The 12,817-nt window shown below is 45.4% G+C and overlaps 1 protein-coding gene across 1 annotated transcript; it reads left to right on the forward strand.

Annotated features, from left to right (window-relative positions):
* Positions 1 to 1,476: 1,476 nt before the first annotated feature.
* FAM83A (family with sequence similarity 83 member A) lies at positions 1,477 to 12,272 on the forward strand. The gene is made up of 5 exons (XM_005420702.2): positions 1,477 to 1,641; positions 1,727 to 2,336; positions 5,117 to 5,284; positions 6,542 to 6,666; positions 11,317 to 12,272. Exons 2-5 carry the CDS (start codon positions 1,761 to 1,763, stop codon positions 11,864 to 11,866), a joined length of 1,419 nt encoding a protein of 472 aa, XP_005420759.2. The 5' UTR covers positions 1,477 to 1,641; positions 1,727 to 1,760; the 3' UTR covers positions 11,867 to 12,272.
* The last annotated feature ends 545 nt before the right edge of the window (positions 12,273 to 12,817 follow it).

Below are 12,817 nucleotides of genomic sequence, written 5' to 3' on the forward strand. Positions count from 1 at the left end.
CCCGGCCCGGCCCCGCCTCCGCCCACACCGGGCGGGGTCCTGTGCTGGCCGTGCGGGGGCTCGCAGTGATCATGCGGGACCGCAGCGTGACAGCGGGGCCGCGCTAGGGTGACAGTGTGAGGCCCCACAGTATAACCCGTGAGGAGCCCCGCCGTGCCTGTGTGGGGGACCAGGGTGACGTGAGGGACACCGGGGTGACCATGAGAGATCCTGGCCGAGGAGGGGAGGGCCGTCCCTGGCCCCGATCGGCGTTGGCAGGGCACAGTCCTGCATGTCAGGGTAATTAGATGGCATCATTTTCGGCCTAATTGCGCAGAACAGGTCAGGAGATAATTAGTGACTTTCGGCCGCGTCTGGCAGCTGCGGGCGGATGTTGGGGGCGGAGGGAGGGTCGGGGTAGTTTTTAAAATCACCCCAGAAGCTCGGGCCGGCCCCGCCACCGCCCCTCCTCGGCCCCACGTGGTCGTTCCGGGATTAATATCCGAGCCATTTCATGCTCTTCTGTGTTTTGTACATCTTTGTCTCATCTTTACGTGTGATTTTTTTCCCCCCACCCTGTAGGGCATCTGACATAGCCCCAGAATCTGTGAAGCCCTGAAAAGCTGTCCCTGAAGACAGCCGTGCTGCTGACGCCAGGGCGGCAGGACCCTCTCCCTGCCCCACACGGCCTCAGCCGCCCTCACAAGAGCCCGGGCCGGCACATCCCCTGGATCCCGCATCCCTCCGGAGCCGTGGCACGCACACAGGGCTGCGGGGCGAGGCCAGCCCACCCTGCTGCTGGAAGTGTGTCACACGTGGCGCTGCAGCCAGGCACGCACGCAGGTATGGACACCTCGGGCAGCTGCTGCCGCCCCGCCTCCCTCGGTCAGACCGGCCGGCCCGGCCGGCCCCCGGCCCTGCCCTGGCACGTGACTCCAGAAGCTGCAGCCTGGGAAGACAAAAAAAAAAAAACCAAACCAAAAAAAAACCAACCACCACCACCACCAAAAAAAAAAAAAAGCCTTAAATGTGCACAATCAAGTGATGAGTGTTTGTATTTCTGATGCTTTGAGGCCAGCTCACAACCCTCCCTCCACGTAATATTCAGGATGTTTGGAAAGGGGTATTTTTCTTTTAATAGGATGGCGTAGTCACAAAGCTTTAGAGAAATAAGTGAGTGAATCGTCTATGGTAATAGCACCATACTCCGGACGGGGTACAGTGACGAAGTTCACATCTATTTTTAAGCCTGCCTGGCAGCATGTAGGTGCAGAACAGAGCCCATGACCCTTTTTGCTGTTCTGAAGCCATGGACGTGGCTGCTGTCTCTGTTCCAGTTCACCATCAGAGCTGTTTTTTCTCCCTAACGAATACTATGGGAAGACGGAGAAGCCTCAAGCTGTTTTGAAGATTGTGCAATGATGCTTGGGAGCCTACCTGCTTTTGCTTGAGTGCTTTCCTCACTCATATTTCACAGGATGCGACAGGAAGGGAAATACAATCGAATCCGACGGCCGTGGTAAATTTGACTCGAATTCTTCGTATGCCCTGGGGCTGAGGTGGGTGCCTCTCAGATAAGCAATCTAATCAGCTTTGCATTTGTGTCCCATCTGGAAACAGATTGTTGCCGGAGTACACCAGCACCTGAGAAGCAAGCTTCAGGTTCGTTTTGAAGATAATTGTAGAGACAAATTCAGGGAGTGTGAATTTGCCTGTGGTAATAAGATCTCTTTATTTTTATTCATAGTTAATTCATTCAGCCGAGGCGATTTCATGCCAGAATGCAACCCTCAAACAAGAAGGACGATTGCATTGCTTATGGCACGCATATGCATGGTGCCTGCCCGGCAGATCGGCTGCTGCGACAAAGAGCCATGAACCACCCCAGACATATGGGCAAGATAAGGAAGAGGCTGGAGGATATCAAGAACCAGTCCCTGAAGTTGACAAAAGTGGACTTCAGCCACAACGAAAGCATCAGATTGGCCACCGACGCCTTCTTGGATGGTGGGACAGACTCTTACCGGGAAACTCTAAGCAAAGAGGGTGAGGTGGATTTCCTTTCCTCGGTGGAAGCTCAGTACATCAAGGATAACGCCCGGGAGTCTTATTATGCACAGGAGTCCCCGGGTGCCGACGGGGCAGCCGCGCCAAAGCAGAACGACGCCGGGTCGCTGCCTTCGGGGACCTACTTCCCCACCATTTCTGACAGCAGTGAGCCGGCTCTGCTCCACACATGGATTACTGCAGAGAAGCCCTATTTAAAGGAAAAATCCACGGCCACTGTGTATTTCCAAACAGAGAAGAACAGCAACATTAGAGACATCATACGCCGGTACATCCACAAGACCACTCAGGTATGAGGAGAGAATTGTCCTTCCCTCTGCACTCAGTTCTTTCTTGCTCTTACAAACTCAGGTGAACATGGTGTTTAATCCAAGGTAGCCCCGTGCATTGCAGTGTAGCTTTGCTCTAGAAAATGCCTATGAGAGCTTGTTGTTAAACACAGGCAGTGCTTTTCAAAAATTTTTTTAACTCACACCAAGATTTTTTTATGTTGGTGGCTTTAAAAAAAGCATTCCCTCTTCTCTCTTGTAACCTCCCATTCACCCAGTGGATTAAATGTGCTGCAGAAAGGGCAGCTTGGCTCTGTCCCTTCTGATGTACCACCCCAGCAGGATGGTTTTATCTGTTCAGACCACTGCACCATTAATGAGAATTAAGCCTAAGTGAGCTCTCAGCCATTAGGAATTGTTGGAGAGGATTTGTGGGAGATGTGGGTGAAGGGGAGGCCGAAGAAAGGCAATTATGTCTGGTATGTCAGCAGCCATCCCCAGAGGAAGGAAATTATCCAGAAAAATAGACCTTTCATCCCTAATATGTTGCCTGTATCAGTTAAAATGTCATGTGGGCTCCATACGGAGACTCTGCAGTGTAACCTGGCATGTGGGAAAGGTGCAGATGCCTCTGACTACATACAGGTGGTGGAGGCCACAGAGGTGCCAGCCACAAGCCAAAGCCAGGCTGCCCACACTCTGGGAAACCAGGAACTGAGCAGCTGGAGTGGGACAGAAAACTGATGTCATGTGTGTTCTAGCAGCCCTCTTTTCCTGGGAAAAAAACCCCTGGTACTTCAGGGCTGCGTTTACCATCATCCAGGAGTTTTGCCCTTACATAAATTCAAAAGAGCAGCAGCAGTTTCACCCAGGAATGGTCAGGAGCCAAGCCAGGATGCAGTAGTGCTGCCCAGCACAGACTTCTGAGCCCTCTGGATTCCTTCCACTTTGTTATTCCCCTGCAAGGAAGGGCAGGTGCTGGCCCTGATAACACAGAGTGTAATGGCAGGGGAGAAGGATCCCCATTGGCAACTGCTCTCAAAGCGTACAAGTGCTTACCACACCAGTAGAATTAAATGTCATGTACTTTTAAGTTGGAGGCGTCAGAAAGATGCAGAAACAGAAGAAATGTCTCTGGAATAATACAATAGGCATCAGGTGAAATATCAATAAATCAAAATATCAATCCAGACCAATTTTCTGTCCCAAGAAGAGAAAACTTATAGGCAAAAAATTGGGAAATGTATTATAAACCCATGGTTCCCATGACCTTTTTAATCATCTAATTTACATTACGAGAGTGCGCTGAAGTGACACTAACAGTATAAATTTGTGAACTGCTTTTTAAGCACAGTTTTCCAATGGCACCAGTTATTAATTATCATCTGGTAAGGGTCCATCCTGGATAGCCTGGTATTTGATACATGCATTACACAATTAAATAACAGAATAAAGACTGTTTATAGATGATCTCAAACTGCAAAGGATTAGCAAGGGATGCTACAACTTTAACACATCTGTGAATTGATGCAAATCACAAAATGAAATTTGGGCATAAGAAATGAAGAGTACTGCAAGTAAAAGAGGAAAGTCAGATGCAGAAATATAAATTGGGAACAGGTGGTAAAGAGCAGAACCAGAGAGAATGGTCTGGAGCTGGGGCATTAACAGGAAGTGTGGGTGTGAGATATTTGACATAATTGTGCTCGCCTAGCCATGGCAAAGCTCTTTCTGAAGCACCAGGCTTTGGCAGCAGGAGGAGATGTGGGATCCTCACTGCTCCTCAAATTGTTTGGCTGCCTGAAGAGGATGATGGTTGCAAAGGATGTGCCTGGTCTTGTAGGATATCCTCATGGTGGCAAGGGGAATAAGCTTGCTGTTAGGTGTGGGCTTAGGCTTTGGAGTGAGATTCAGAGAAAGCTGAAAGCAGTTAGTTAGAGAGATCTACAGAGATGCTGTAAAGTTTGTTTTGATTGAAGGTGATATCCCATGAGCAGTTATCAAAGGTTCCCTCTCCAGTCAGTGGAGAAACAAGAACCTCCTGAAGGTAAGTCAGGTGATAGCTGGGCTGACTTGACCCTTTCCATGGGCAACAGCAGACATCAGACAAGACCAGCACTTTCTAGTATGGAACTGGTTTTCTATCACATTTACAGTTCCCTTGATCCACACTGGCTGCAGGCTGTGCATTTAAATAGTTGTCAGGGCTTTTATGCCTGGTCCTGAGACTTTTACAGTATTGCTAGTTGTGAATTGGGGAGCAAGGATGTGTGGTCAAATTCTAACAGTTAGTTTATAAATCAGCGTTTTCAAAAACATGGAGCTGTTTGATCACCCCACCAACAAAAGTGAGGCTTTTTAAAGCCAGGGCTGTCCAGGTGTAAATCATAAAAGAGAAAGGACCATCCCAGGATTCCTGCTGAATGTGTGTGGCTTATGACACCTAGTGAGCCTTGTGGAAAGGGCCATGGTCTTTTATTTAGCCACATCCTTATCATTCTCTGATAAGTATTTCAATATATTTCCTAGTGCTGAAATCTCACCTACAAATTCATGTGTCATCTTGTCATATGTTGTGTGTTACTTTGGCTTTATATGAGGCATAAAACAATGAGGCAATATGTTTAATCAATTTAATGATTCAGGCACTTATGGGGAGAAAACCAGAAAAAATATCCACATATAACTAAATATTTGTGTTTATTGGAATATTTTTAAACATAAACTACACCACAGTGTCCTAATAGCAACCTTAAGTGATGTAAATTGACTCTGCTAATGCCTCTGCTCTTTTTCTGAAGGTGTTGGCCATTGTGATGGATGTGTTCACAGACACTGAGATTCTCTGTGACCTCCTGGAGGCAGCTAACAAGCGCATGGTCTTTGTTTACCTGCTGCTGGATCACAGCAGTGTAGATCTCTTCTCGGAGATGTGCGACAAGCTGCAGATTTCTGAGGATCTCTTCAAGGTACCGTGGCTCTGTGAAGCTCCTGGGCTGAGAGCTGTCTGCCTAACTGCAGGCACTCTGAGCTAGAAGCATGGTTATGCTGGGGTCAGTCCACCTTCTAATTAAAAGGGTGCAAGAGATTTCCTGGGGTAGTGTTAGCACACCCAGTTCCTCTTTGAAGATGCCTATGTTTTCCCATGGATATTATAGAAAGGTAAGGCATTTCCATTAGGTCCTCAGATGAAAGTAATCTTGGCCCTGAAGTCTTAAAACAGGACTTAGATTTCCCTAGTAGAGTTATCTAACATAGGCATTAGAGCTGCTTCTGTTTAATAGCTCTGCAGCAGCTGAGGTCTGGCAGCCACAGGGACAAGGTGCACAAACTCTTTTGCATAGTCATAGCTTGGTTGCACTGTGTGGTTTCTGACAAAATGTGTTAAAGCTCTTTTAAAATTTTAACATAATTCTGATAAAATATGTTAAAAGCTCTCAAATTTAGGTGGCTGTTAGTTTAATCTGCCTTCATCTCTGTCAGAAGGAGCTGGCTTTAAAAGAACCCCTCATAGGGATTATTTCAGTTGTTGCTTGAGATGCTGTAGAGCTCCTATGGCATCTGCCTGGGGAATGGGGGATACTGCAGAGGCCACAGACCTCTGGAATGGCAGCTGTGGGCTCACAGGAGACCTGAGGGCACCTTACACATGCACCAGACACCTGGTTTTCAACAGCTGAATTCCATCCCAAATATATAAAGAAGCTGAAATTATTAATGCACGTTCATAGGTGTTTGCATGCCTGTAAACCCTCGCTCCTAAAGAGAGTGTGTCCTTGCATGTGCGTCCTTGCAGGCCCACATGGATTGGAGGAGCAGAGGTTTTGCCCTGCTGTGTCATGGGACAGCCAGTGTAAATCAGAGTGTATAGCTACAGCAGATTGTGCCTGGGGTGTCAGTGGAAGGCGACAGGCTGCTCCCAGCTATAGACACATGCCCACTCCTTTTGGCTGGGGTAGGGTCAGTTACTGTCACATAGCTCAATTCCACCTGCCTGAGCTTCCTGCAGGTTTTTATCCCCAGTGCAACAAGTAACCCCTGGCAAGTGAGAGACCTTGGCTAGGTTTCTTCTAGACACAAACCTTCAGATATCACATCAGAGTCTCCATAAAGAAATTTGACTTTGGGGCAATGAAGAGCTAAAGGCAGTGGGGGAAGGGGGTCCTCCCTGTCTGATTTTTAATTAAAAAGACATGTAATTCACTCAGTTTTATTTTTATTTACAGAATATTTCAGTCCGCAGTGTTACAGGAGAGGTTTACTGTGCCAAGTCAGGCAGGAAATTTTCAGGAAAAATTCAAGAAAAATTTCTTATCTCTGACTGGAGATATGTGCTCTCTGGATCTTACAGGTGAGATAAGCCATTGCACTTCATCTCTAGGTACTCTTCTATGATTTTTAATACTTCTTCCCAAAAAAAGTGCCATGGAAGTCTTTGTAAGGTAAGAAGCTTTTGTTTAACAAAAACCACCTAATGTTTTCAAATATGTGCCATTTTTCCAAAATCTACTTAACTTGCTTTAAAGCTGCTCTTAGTTCTTTATGGAGCATGGGTTTTAATTTAAATGTTCAGAAACGAATGTAAACAACTTTGCCAGTACAGCCCTGAGGCAAAGCTAGAAATGTGTACAGCTTAATATTATGCTTTCCTCATTGTTAGGGCTCTCAAGTGTTGTGATCATGAGACATGATACATTTCTGTCTCCCTCGGGATCCCTTAATTAGCATATGTCACTCAGCTTATCTGAGGATTTGTTCTTCATATGACAAATTTAGTGATTAAAGGTAAAACAGAAATACTTCAGAGACTTACTGTTTTTCCATGTGTTTCATTAACAGGTAGGCAGTATATATCTACATAACTGCTGGACCTTTGTTTTTTTCCTTTTTTAAATTTTTTTTCTTTGTTTGTATTGTTTGTGCTGCTGTAATTATTTCAGGTAGTGGATATAGCATCTCAACAACTGGATTTTTAAGTAAGATCCTAGATCCTCTGGTCAGGGAATTTCAGGAGACTGAGCTTGCATCAAATAAATGAAGTTTCTGAGCATCATGGCTACATAGATATGTTTCACAAATGACCAAGTGTATCCTAGAAATCCAGGTACAAAAATACAAGAGGTGATTATTTAATTTAAAGGATGCGATTATTTTTCTTAATCCCAGTTTATGATTTGGAAGCTTAAATGCCTCTGGTCTGATAAAGCTGTGCCACCAGGAAGTTTACAGAACTACAGTAACAAAGGAAAAAGTTAATTTTTGGGGATGAGCTGCAGGAGCTCAGATGTACACTAACACAGTCACCCACTTTTCATTCCACTTCCAAATGAACCACCAGACAAAACTCAGTGGACATTCAAGGCTGGGGTTTTTTTTATTGACTGTTCTTTTGTTTTCTTGTTATTTTGGGTGTTTTTTAATCCCTTGTCAAAGATGTGTTAAAATCCAACAAAAGAGTTGTATAGAGAAGTGAAGGATGTGTGGGAGAAGGACAGAACAAGATCTATTTTCTTTGACCAAGAAGCTTCCTTTTGGCTTCTCTTTCAATACCAAAAACACCTGAGGTCCTGTGCAGTCACTTCTGTCTTTCTCTACTGCTGTTGAATATCTTCTAATCTCAAGTACCTTGTCAAGCTATGTAACTCCATATCTAGCACACAAACAGAGAGCGTGGTGAGGAACAAATGTATTTAAAACTATAAAAACCTATTTAACTTCAGCACATTCAGCACCAGTTTGCAATTCACATGGGTTATAGCTGGCTACCAGTATGTGGCATTTCTTGCTAGCTCTCACTTTATTAACCTGAAAGATTTTTGTTATGCCTAAATCTTATCCACCAACCTCTTCAGGTATAAACAAGAATGATGTTGAGTGAAACAGACTCAAACTCTTCTGCAATGCATTTGTTGGAAATCACATCGGATTAGATCTTAAAACTGATACCAAGATTTTAAAATACAGCACCAAATTTCACCAAAGTGCTGTGCTCTGCATGATAGTTGTAAGAGTGGTGGGGGGAACAGGCTGAGGAAATAAAATAGCCCTTCAGGACATACTCTCGATTTTTATTGCCAGTGGCTATGGTGAGGGGCTAGAACGCAGCATTTCTTTTTGCTGTCTCTGTGTCACTCTACCTCATCCTATGGTAACTGTTATTCCATTTTTTTAAATGACTTTGAAATTAGATAGTGCATGAGCTCAGCATTCCTAAAGAAGGCAGAATGAAAACAGCAGAAAGCACAGACCTTGACCCTCAGGGGCAGCTGAGTATCTCCCTGGCTGCCCCTCTGAAAGCCACTGGCCTCTTGAGAGTCAGCACCTAACAGCTCACATGGACATGCTTTGCCAGGAGCATCACTTCAGGTGGGGCAGGTTTCTCCCACACAGGTTATCCACCAGCTGGCAACATGAACATCTAGGGTAACCCAAACCTGAGCCCAGCTGAAAACCCCAGTCCATCCTTTCTTCCATTTCAGATTCCATGGGTGTTGTGCTGCATGTTACTGCAGCACTGTGAACACAGGGATGAAAACATCCCTACTGAACTGCAGCTCCAGCAGTGCAGAGGGGATATCCATTATAAAACAACTCCAGTGCTGAACAGGAGAGGTGGGATTTGACTGAGAACACCATAAATGAGAGGGTCTGTAACAGGACATAGGACAAAGCCCTGGAAAGATGGCTGAGCAGCATCTATCTGTGTTGGCCCCAAGCCAGGCATAATTTCTTTGTGCTTTTTCCTCTTTTGATGGGCCTCATCCAAAAAAACCTGGGAGAAAAGTGATCCCTCTGCGAAGGTGGTGACAATAACAGACTTCTGTGAGCCTGACCCAAAAGAGCACTCACAGTTGTAAACTAAGGAGCAAAACAAGGCCTAAAACTAAACAATGCATCTTCTCTTAGCACTAAGCCAATGAAAACCTGTTAAGTCTTTTATGCCAAGTTCTGTTTTGTTCTCCAGCAAAGTACACAGGCTGTAAATTGCTGTGACTCACTACACAACCAGTCCACAAGCATTTGTCTATAATCACAAAGATCTTACCTTGTCACTTTGAGCTGACCCACTTGCCATTGGTTCTTGGAGAATCTCTGGGCTGTTCATTTGATCTTTCTCTGTTTATAAGGGTTACAAGTAAAATCAATGACCCACAAACTAGGATCTGTCAGGTACTCCAGGAAGATACATGTGGGAGTAAATTACCAAAATTGAACAGAATAGGTTTTTTCCTCTGATTAGGCTTTTAACAGCCATTTACAAGTGTAATTGATTTTTATTTCTGTCTAACTTTTCTTTTATAAACTAGGTCTATCTCTAGCACATAAAGTATAAGCACGACACTTTAGACCTCAGCCCTTTAATGAGTTTGTAACCTTCAATATAGATATCCTAGAAAAATTGTGTGCATTTTTAAATTTATTCCTGACCTACTGTCTCTTTAACAGTTAGATGAAGGACATGCAAAGGTTTAGAGAGCACTGCTCAGTGAATAAAGGCAATGTTGAGGTGGCACAGCAGATGTTACACACCCAGCAGGGAGTTACCTTGCTCTTTACCTTGGCTCCCATGGTTTTGTCCATATTTAGAATGATTTGAACACAGTGGATTGAGAAGTACCTGAGTTTTAGTAACTTACTATGTGTTTTCATGTCCAATCATAAAATGTACAGCATAAATTGTATAGGTGCCCAGTGGCATTGAACTACTGATTTCTTCACTCCTCCCCCTGCTCCTGAAGCAACAGTGTAAAATCACTGTATACCTCAAACCCAACCCTCCTTAGGAATGCTCTGGACAAGCAGATGTAAATTGTCTGTCTTACTGCCTCAGTATCAGCTCAGGCTGTCAGTCCCACTGAGCTTCATAGGAGTTTTATCAAAACATGACAAGATTTTAAATGCACACACCTACAGCCAAATCTGGCTCTCGGCAGCCCTTGTGCAAATCCAGCGTAGCTAATAAAGTCACGCAGGAATAACCATGCCAGAGTTTTGCCAACACAGAATAATCTCAGGTTCAAATCCACCGCTGCTCTGTATCCTCTGCTGCACAGCTCAAGCCCTGGTCAGTTCAGGGAGTAATTATTTCATTCTCTCAACCATGCTCATTTTATTGGTGCTGCTGCTGCTCAGACATGGCAGCCTGCACAACACAATCAAGCTGGCTTGTGGTTTTATAAATTTATGTTTGCTGAGTGGATTAGGGAAGCACATAAAAGAAAAATAATTTAAAAGCCGTGCGTTATCCTAAGGTGTGTCTCTGAACTACCAGAATTAAAACTATTATGGTGTTTCTCCCTTACTTTATAGCAAAGTATTACATTTATTTTTGGAAATGCTGTAGGAAATATTTGTAATTTCATTTTCTCTGCAGTGAAGAAAACAAGCATTTATCAGGTGTGGCAGCTTCCTTTGTGGTATGGGACGTGACAGGAAGGTTGGGATTTTTAAGTGTTTCTCTTGACCAATGCAGAAAGATTATGGAAAAATGGAAACAAAGGATGGTTCTTTTTTCCTAGTCTTTTTGATGTCACTTGGAGTGGCTGAGAGTTACCAAGTGGAATGGCATGCTGCAGGGCACAAAGTACAATTTATGTGTGTGCAGGTAAGACGTGGCAAGACCTGAATTTAAGCATTGTGCATGGAAGAGAGGTCCCCAAAAGAGGGGTCTAAACTCCTTTCCGTGGAACAGACACCCATACCTTGGGTATTGTAGCTGACATTTATCCGTGCAGTGGATCGGGATCACCACTCCCTTCAGGAGGTTGCATAACGTTGCTAGGTTTCTTGAAGGTTTTAGAGGCAGCTGCAATAACCAAGATTGATCCAAGTTAAAGAGCACTGATGTGAACTGACCTGAAATTCAACTTCGACACCATCCTGTGTTTAGACAAGAAGCTTCAGCAGTAAAACGCATTTGCCTATCGCATCACCCCTGCGGGGATCTGCAGTTCCTGATGGCCGGCGTTAACTCTAACCCTTACCTTGTCTCTTCTTCCAGCTTCACGTGGCTCTGTGGCCAGGTTCACCGCAACCTCCTCTCCAAGTTCACGGGCCAGGTAGTGGAGCTGTTTGACGAGGAGTTCCGGCACCTGTACGCGCTGTCCAAGCCCGTGCGCGGCCCCAAGACGCCGCCACGCAGCCTCCCCTTCCTGTTCAGCCGGAGCTGGGCGCCCCCGCGCAGCCTCCCGTATAGCGAGCAGGGCAGCGCCAACACCTTGTCCGACTTCAGCAGCCTCTCCGCCGGGAGCACCCACCAGAGCAAGCAGAGCCCCAGAACGCTCATGTTCAACAGCAACTTCAGCCCCCAGTCACCTCTGCAGCGAGTCAATTCCTTCCACAGCTATGTGTCCTTCACCCCCCCGCCTCCACAGCAGGCCATCCAGCCTAACTACTACCAGCCACACTACATGGCCGAAAACGCCACCGTTCCCTATAACAACATGAACATGAACATTTACAGACCTATAAGGCTCAGGCAAGAGGAACCGAACAGGACGGGGTTAAGCTCATCCTGGAGATGCCTCCACAAAGCTAACCTGTTTGCATAATAACCACCTTGTTTGGAAATCCAAGTAAATGTAGTGAGGACCTGTTTAGCAATCACTTGTGTACTGATGAATATAGAAATTCTGTATAATACAAATGAGGATGATTTCAAGCCTCTTGTTTTGTTGCTTATGGATGCTTCATTTCCCTGATTAAAAAGCCAAGGCTGCTAATGTGTGAACCTCAGGTGCATCAGGATCCCAGGAAGAACACATCTGAATAGTGCTGCTCACACAATGCTGCTGCCTGTCACCTGCCCCTGGCAGAGCATTTATGTACCAGAAGGACAGTAACTGTTTCTTATGTCCAGGCAACTGAAAGGGGGCAATGCACAGTTTACAGCTATGCATTTTATACACTCGAATAAGGAGACTGAAAGCTGCTATTGCTGTGGCAGCAGCAGGATACCTTTGTGCTCTCATCAAACATTGATTTATGGGGGACTGTCTTTGGGCTGGCAGGAAAGCACAGGTCCTGCCACAGCACTCAGAACTCTCTCCTTGAGCTGTACAGCAAGGACGGCTGTTCCCAAGGATTCTTAGGAAGGGGCCTGGTACCCTTGACATGGACTGAGAGCGACAGTTCTGGTTGTGGGAGACACATTCAACCCACGCTCAGTTCCACTCATCAGCAACACGGGTGTGTCCCAGCACACCTGGTTACAAACCTCCAATCCTACCAGCACAGGGCAGCTTTCCTTATGCAGAGCACCTGTGAAGGTTCAGACTGGAAAATGAAGCTGAGTTAAAGAAGCAAAGTCCTACTAGCAACACACCAGGACTGAGTTCCAGTTCTTTTAATTGCACATGGATCTTTGAAATCCTTTCTGTGGTCATCTGATTGAAGGTGAAGATAGAGATCCTGCCAACTTCTTCATGGCCTCTAATTTTTAAAGATAAACTGGGTGTCTGTAGTGCCCATGGAATAGAGTTACAAAGGGAGTTACAGAGGTT

The sequence above is a fragment of the Geospiza fortis genome, unplaced genomic scaffold (assembly GCF_000277835.1).
Source record: "Geospiza fortis unplaced genomic scaffold, GeoFor_1.0 scaffold111, whole genome shotgun sequence".
NCBI classification, from domain to species: domain Eukaryota; kingdom Metazoa; phylum Chordata; class Aves; order Passeriformes; family Thraupidae; genus Geospiza; species Geospiza fortis.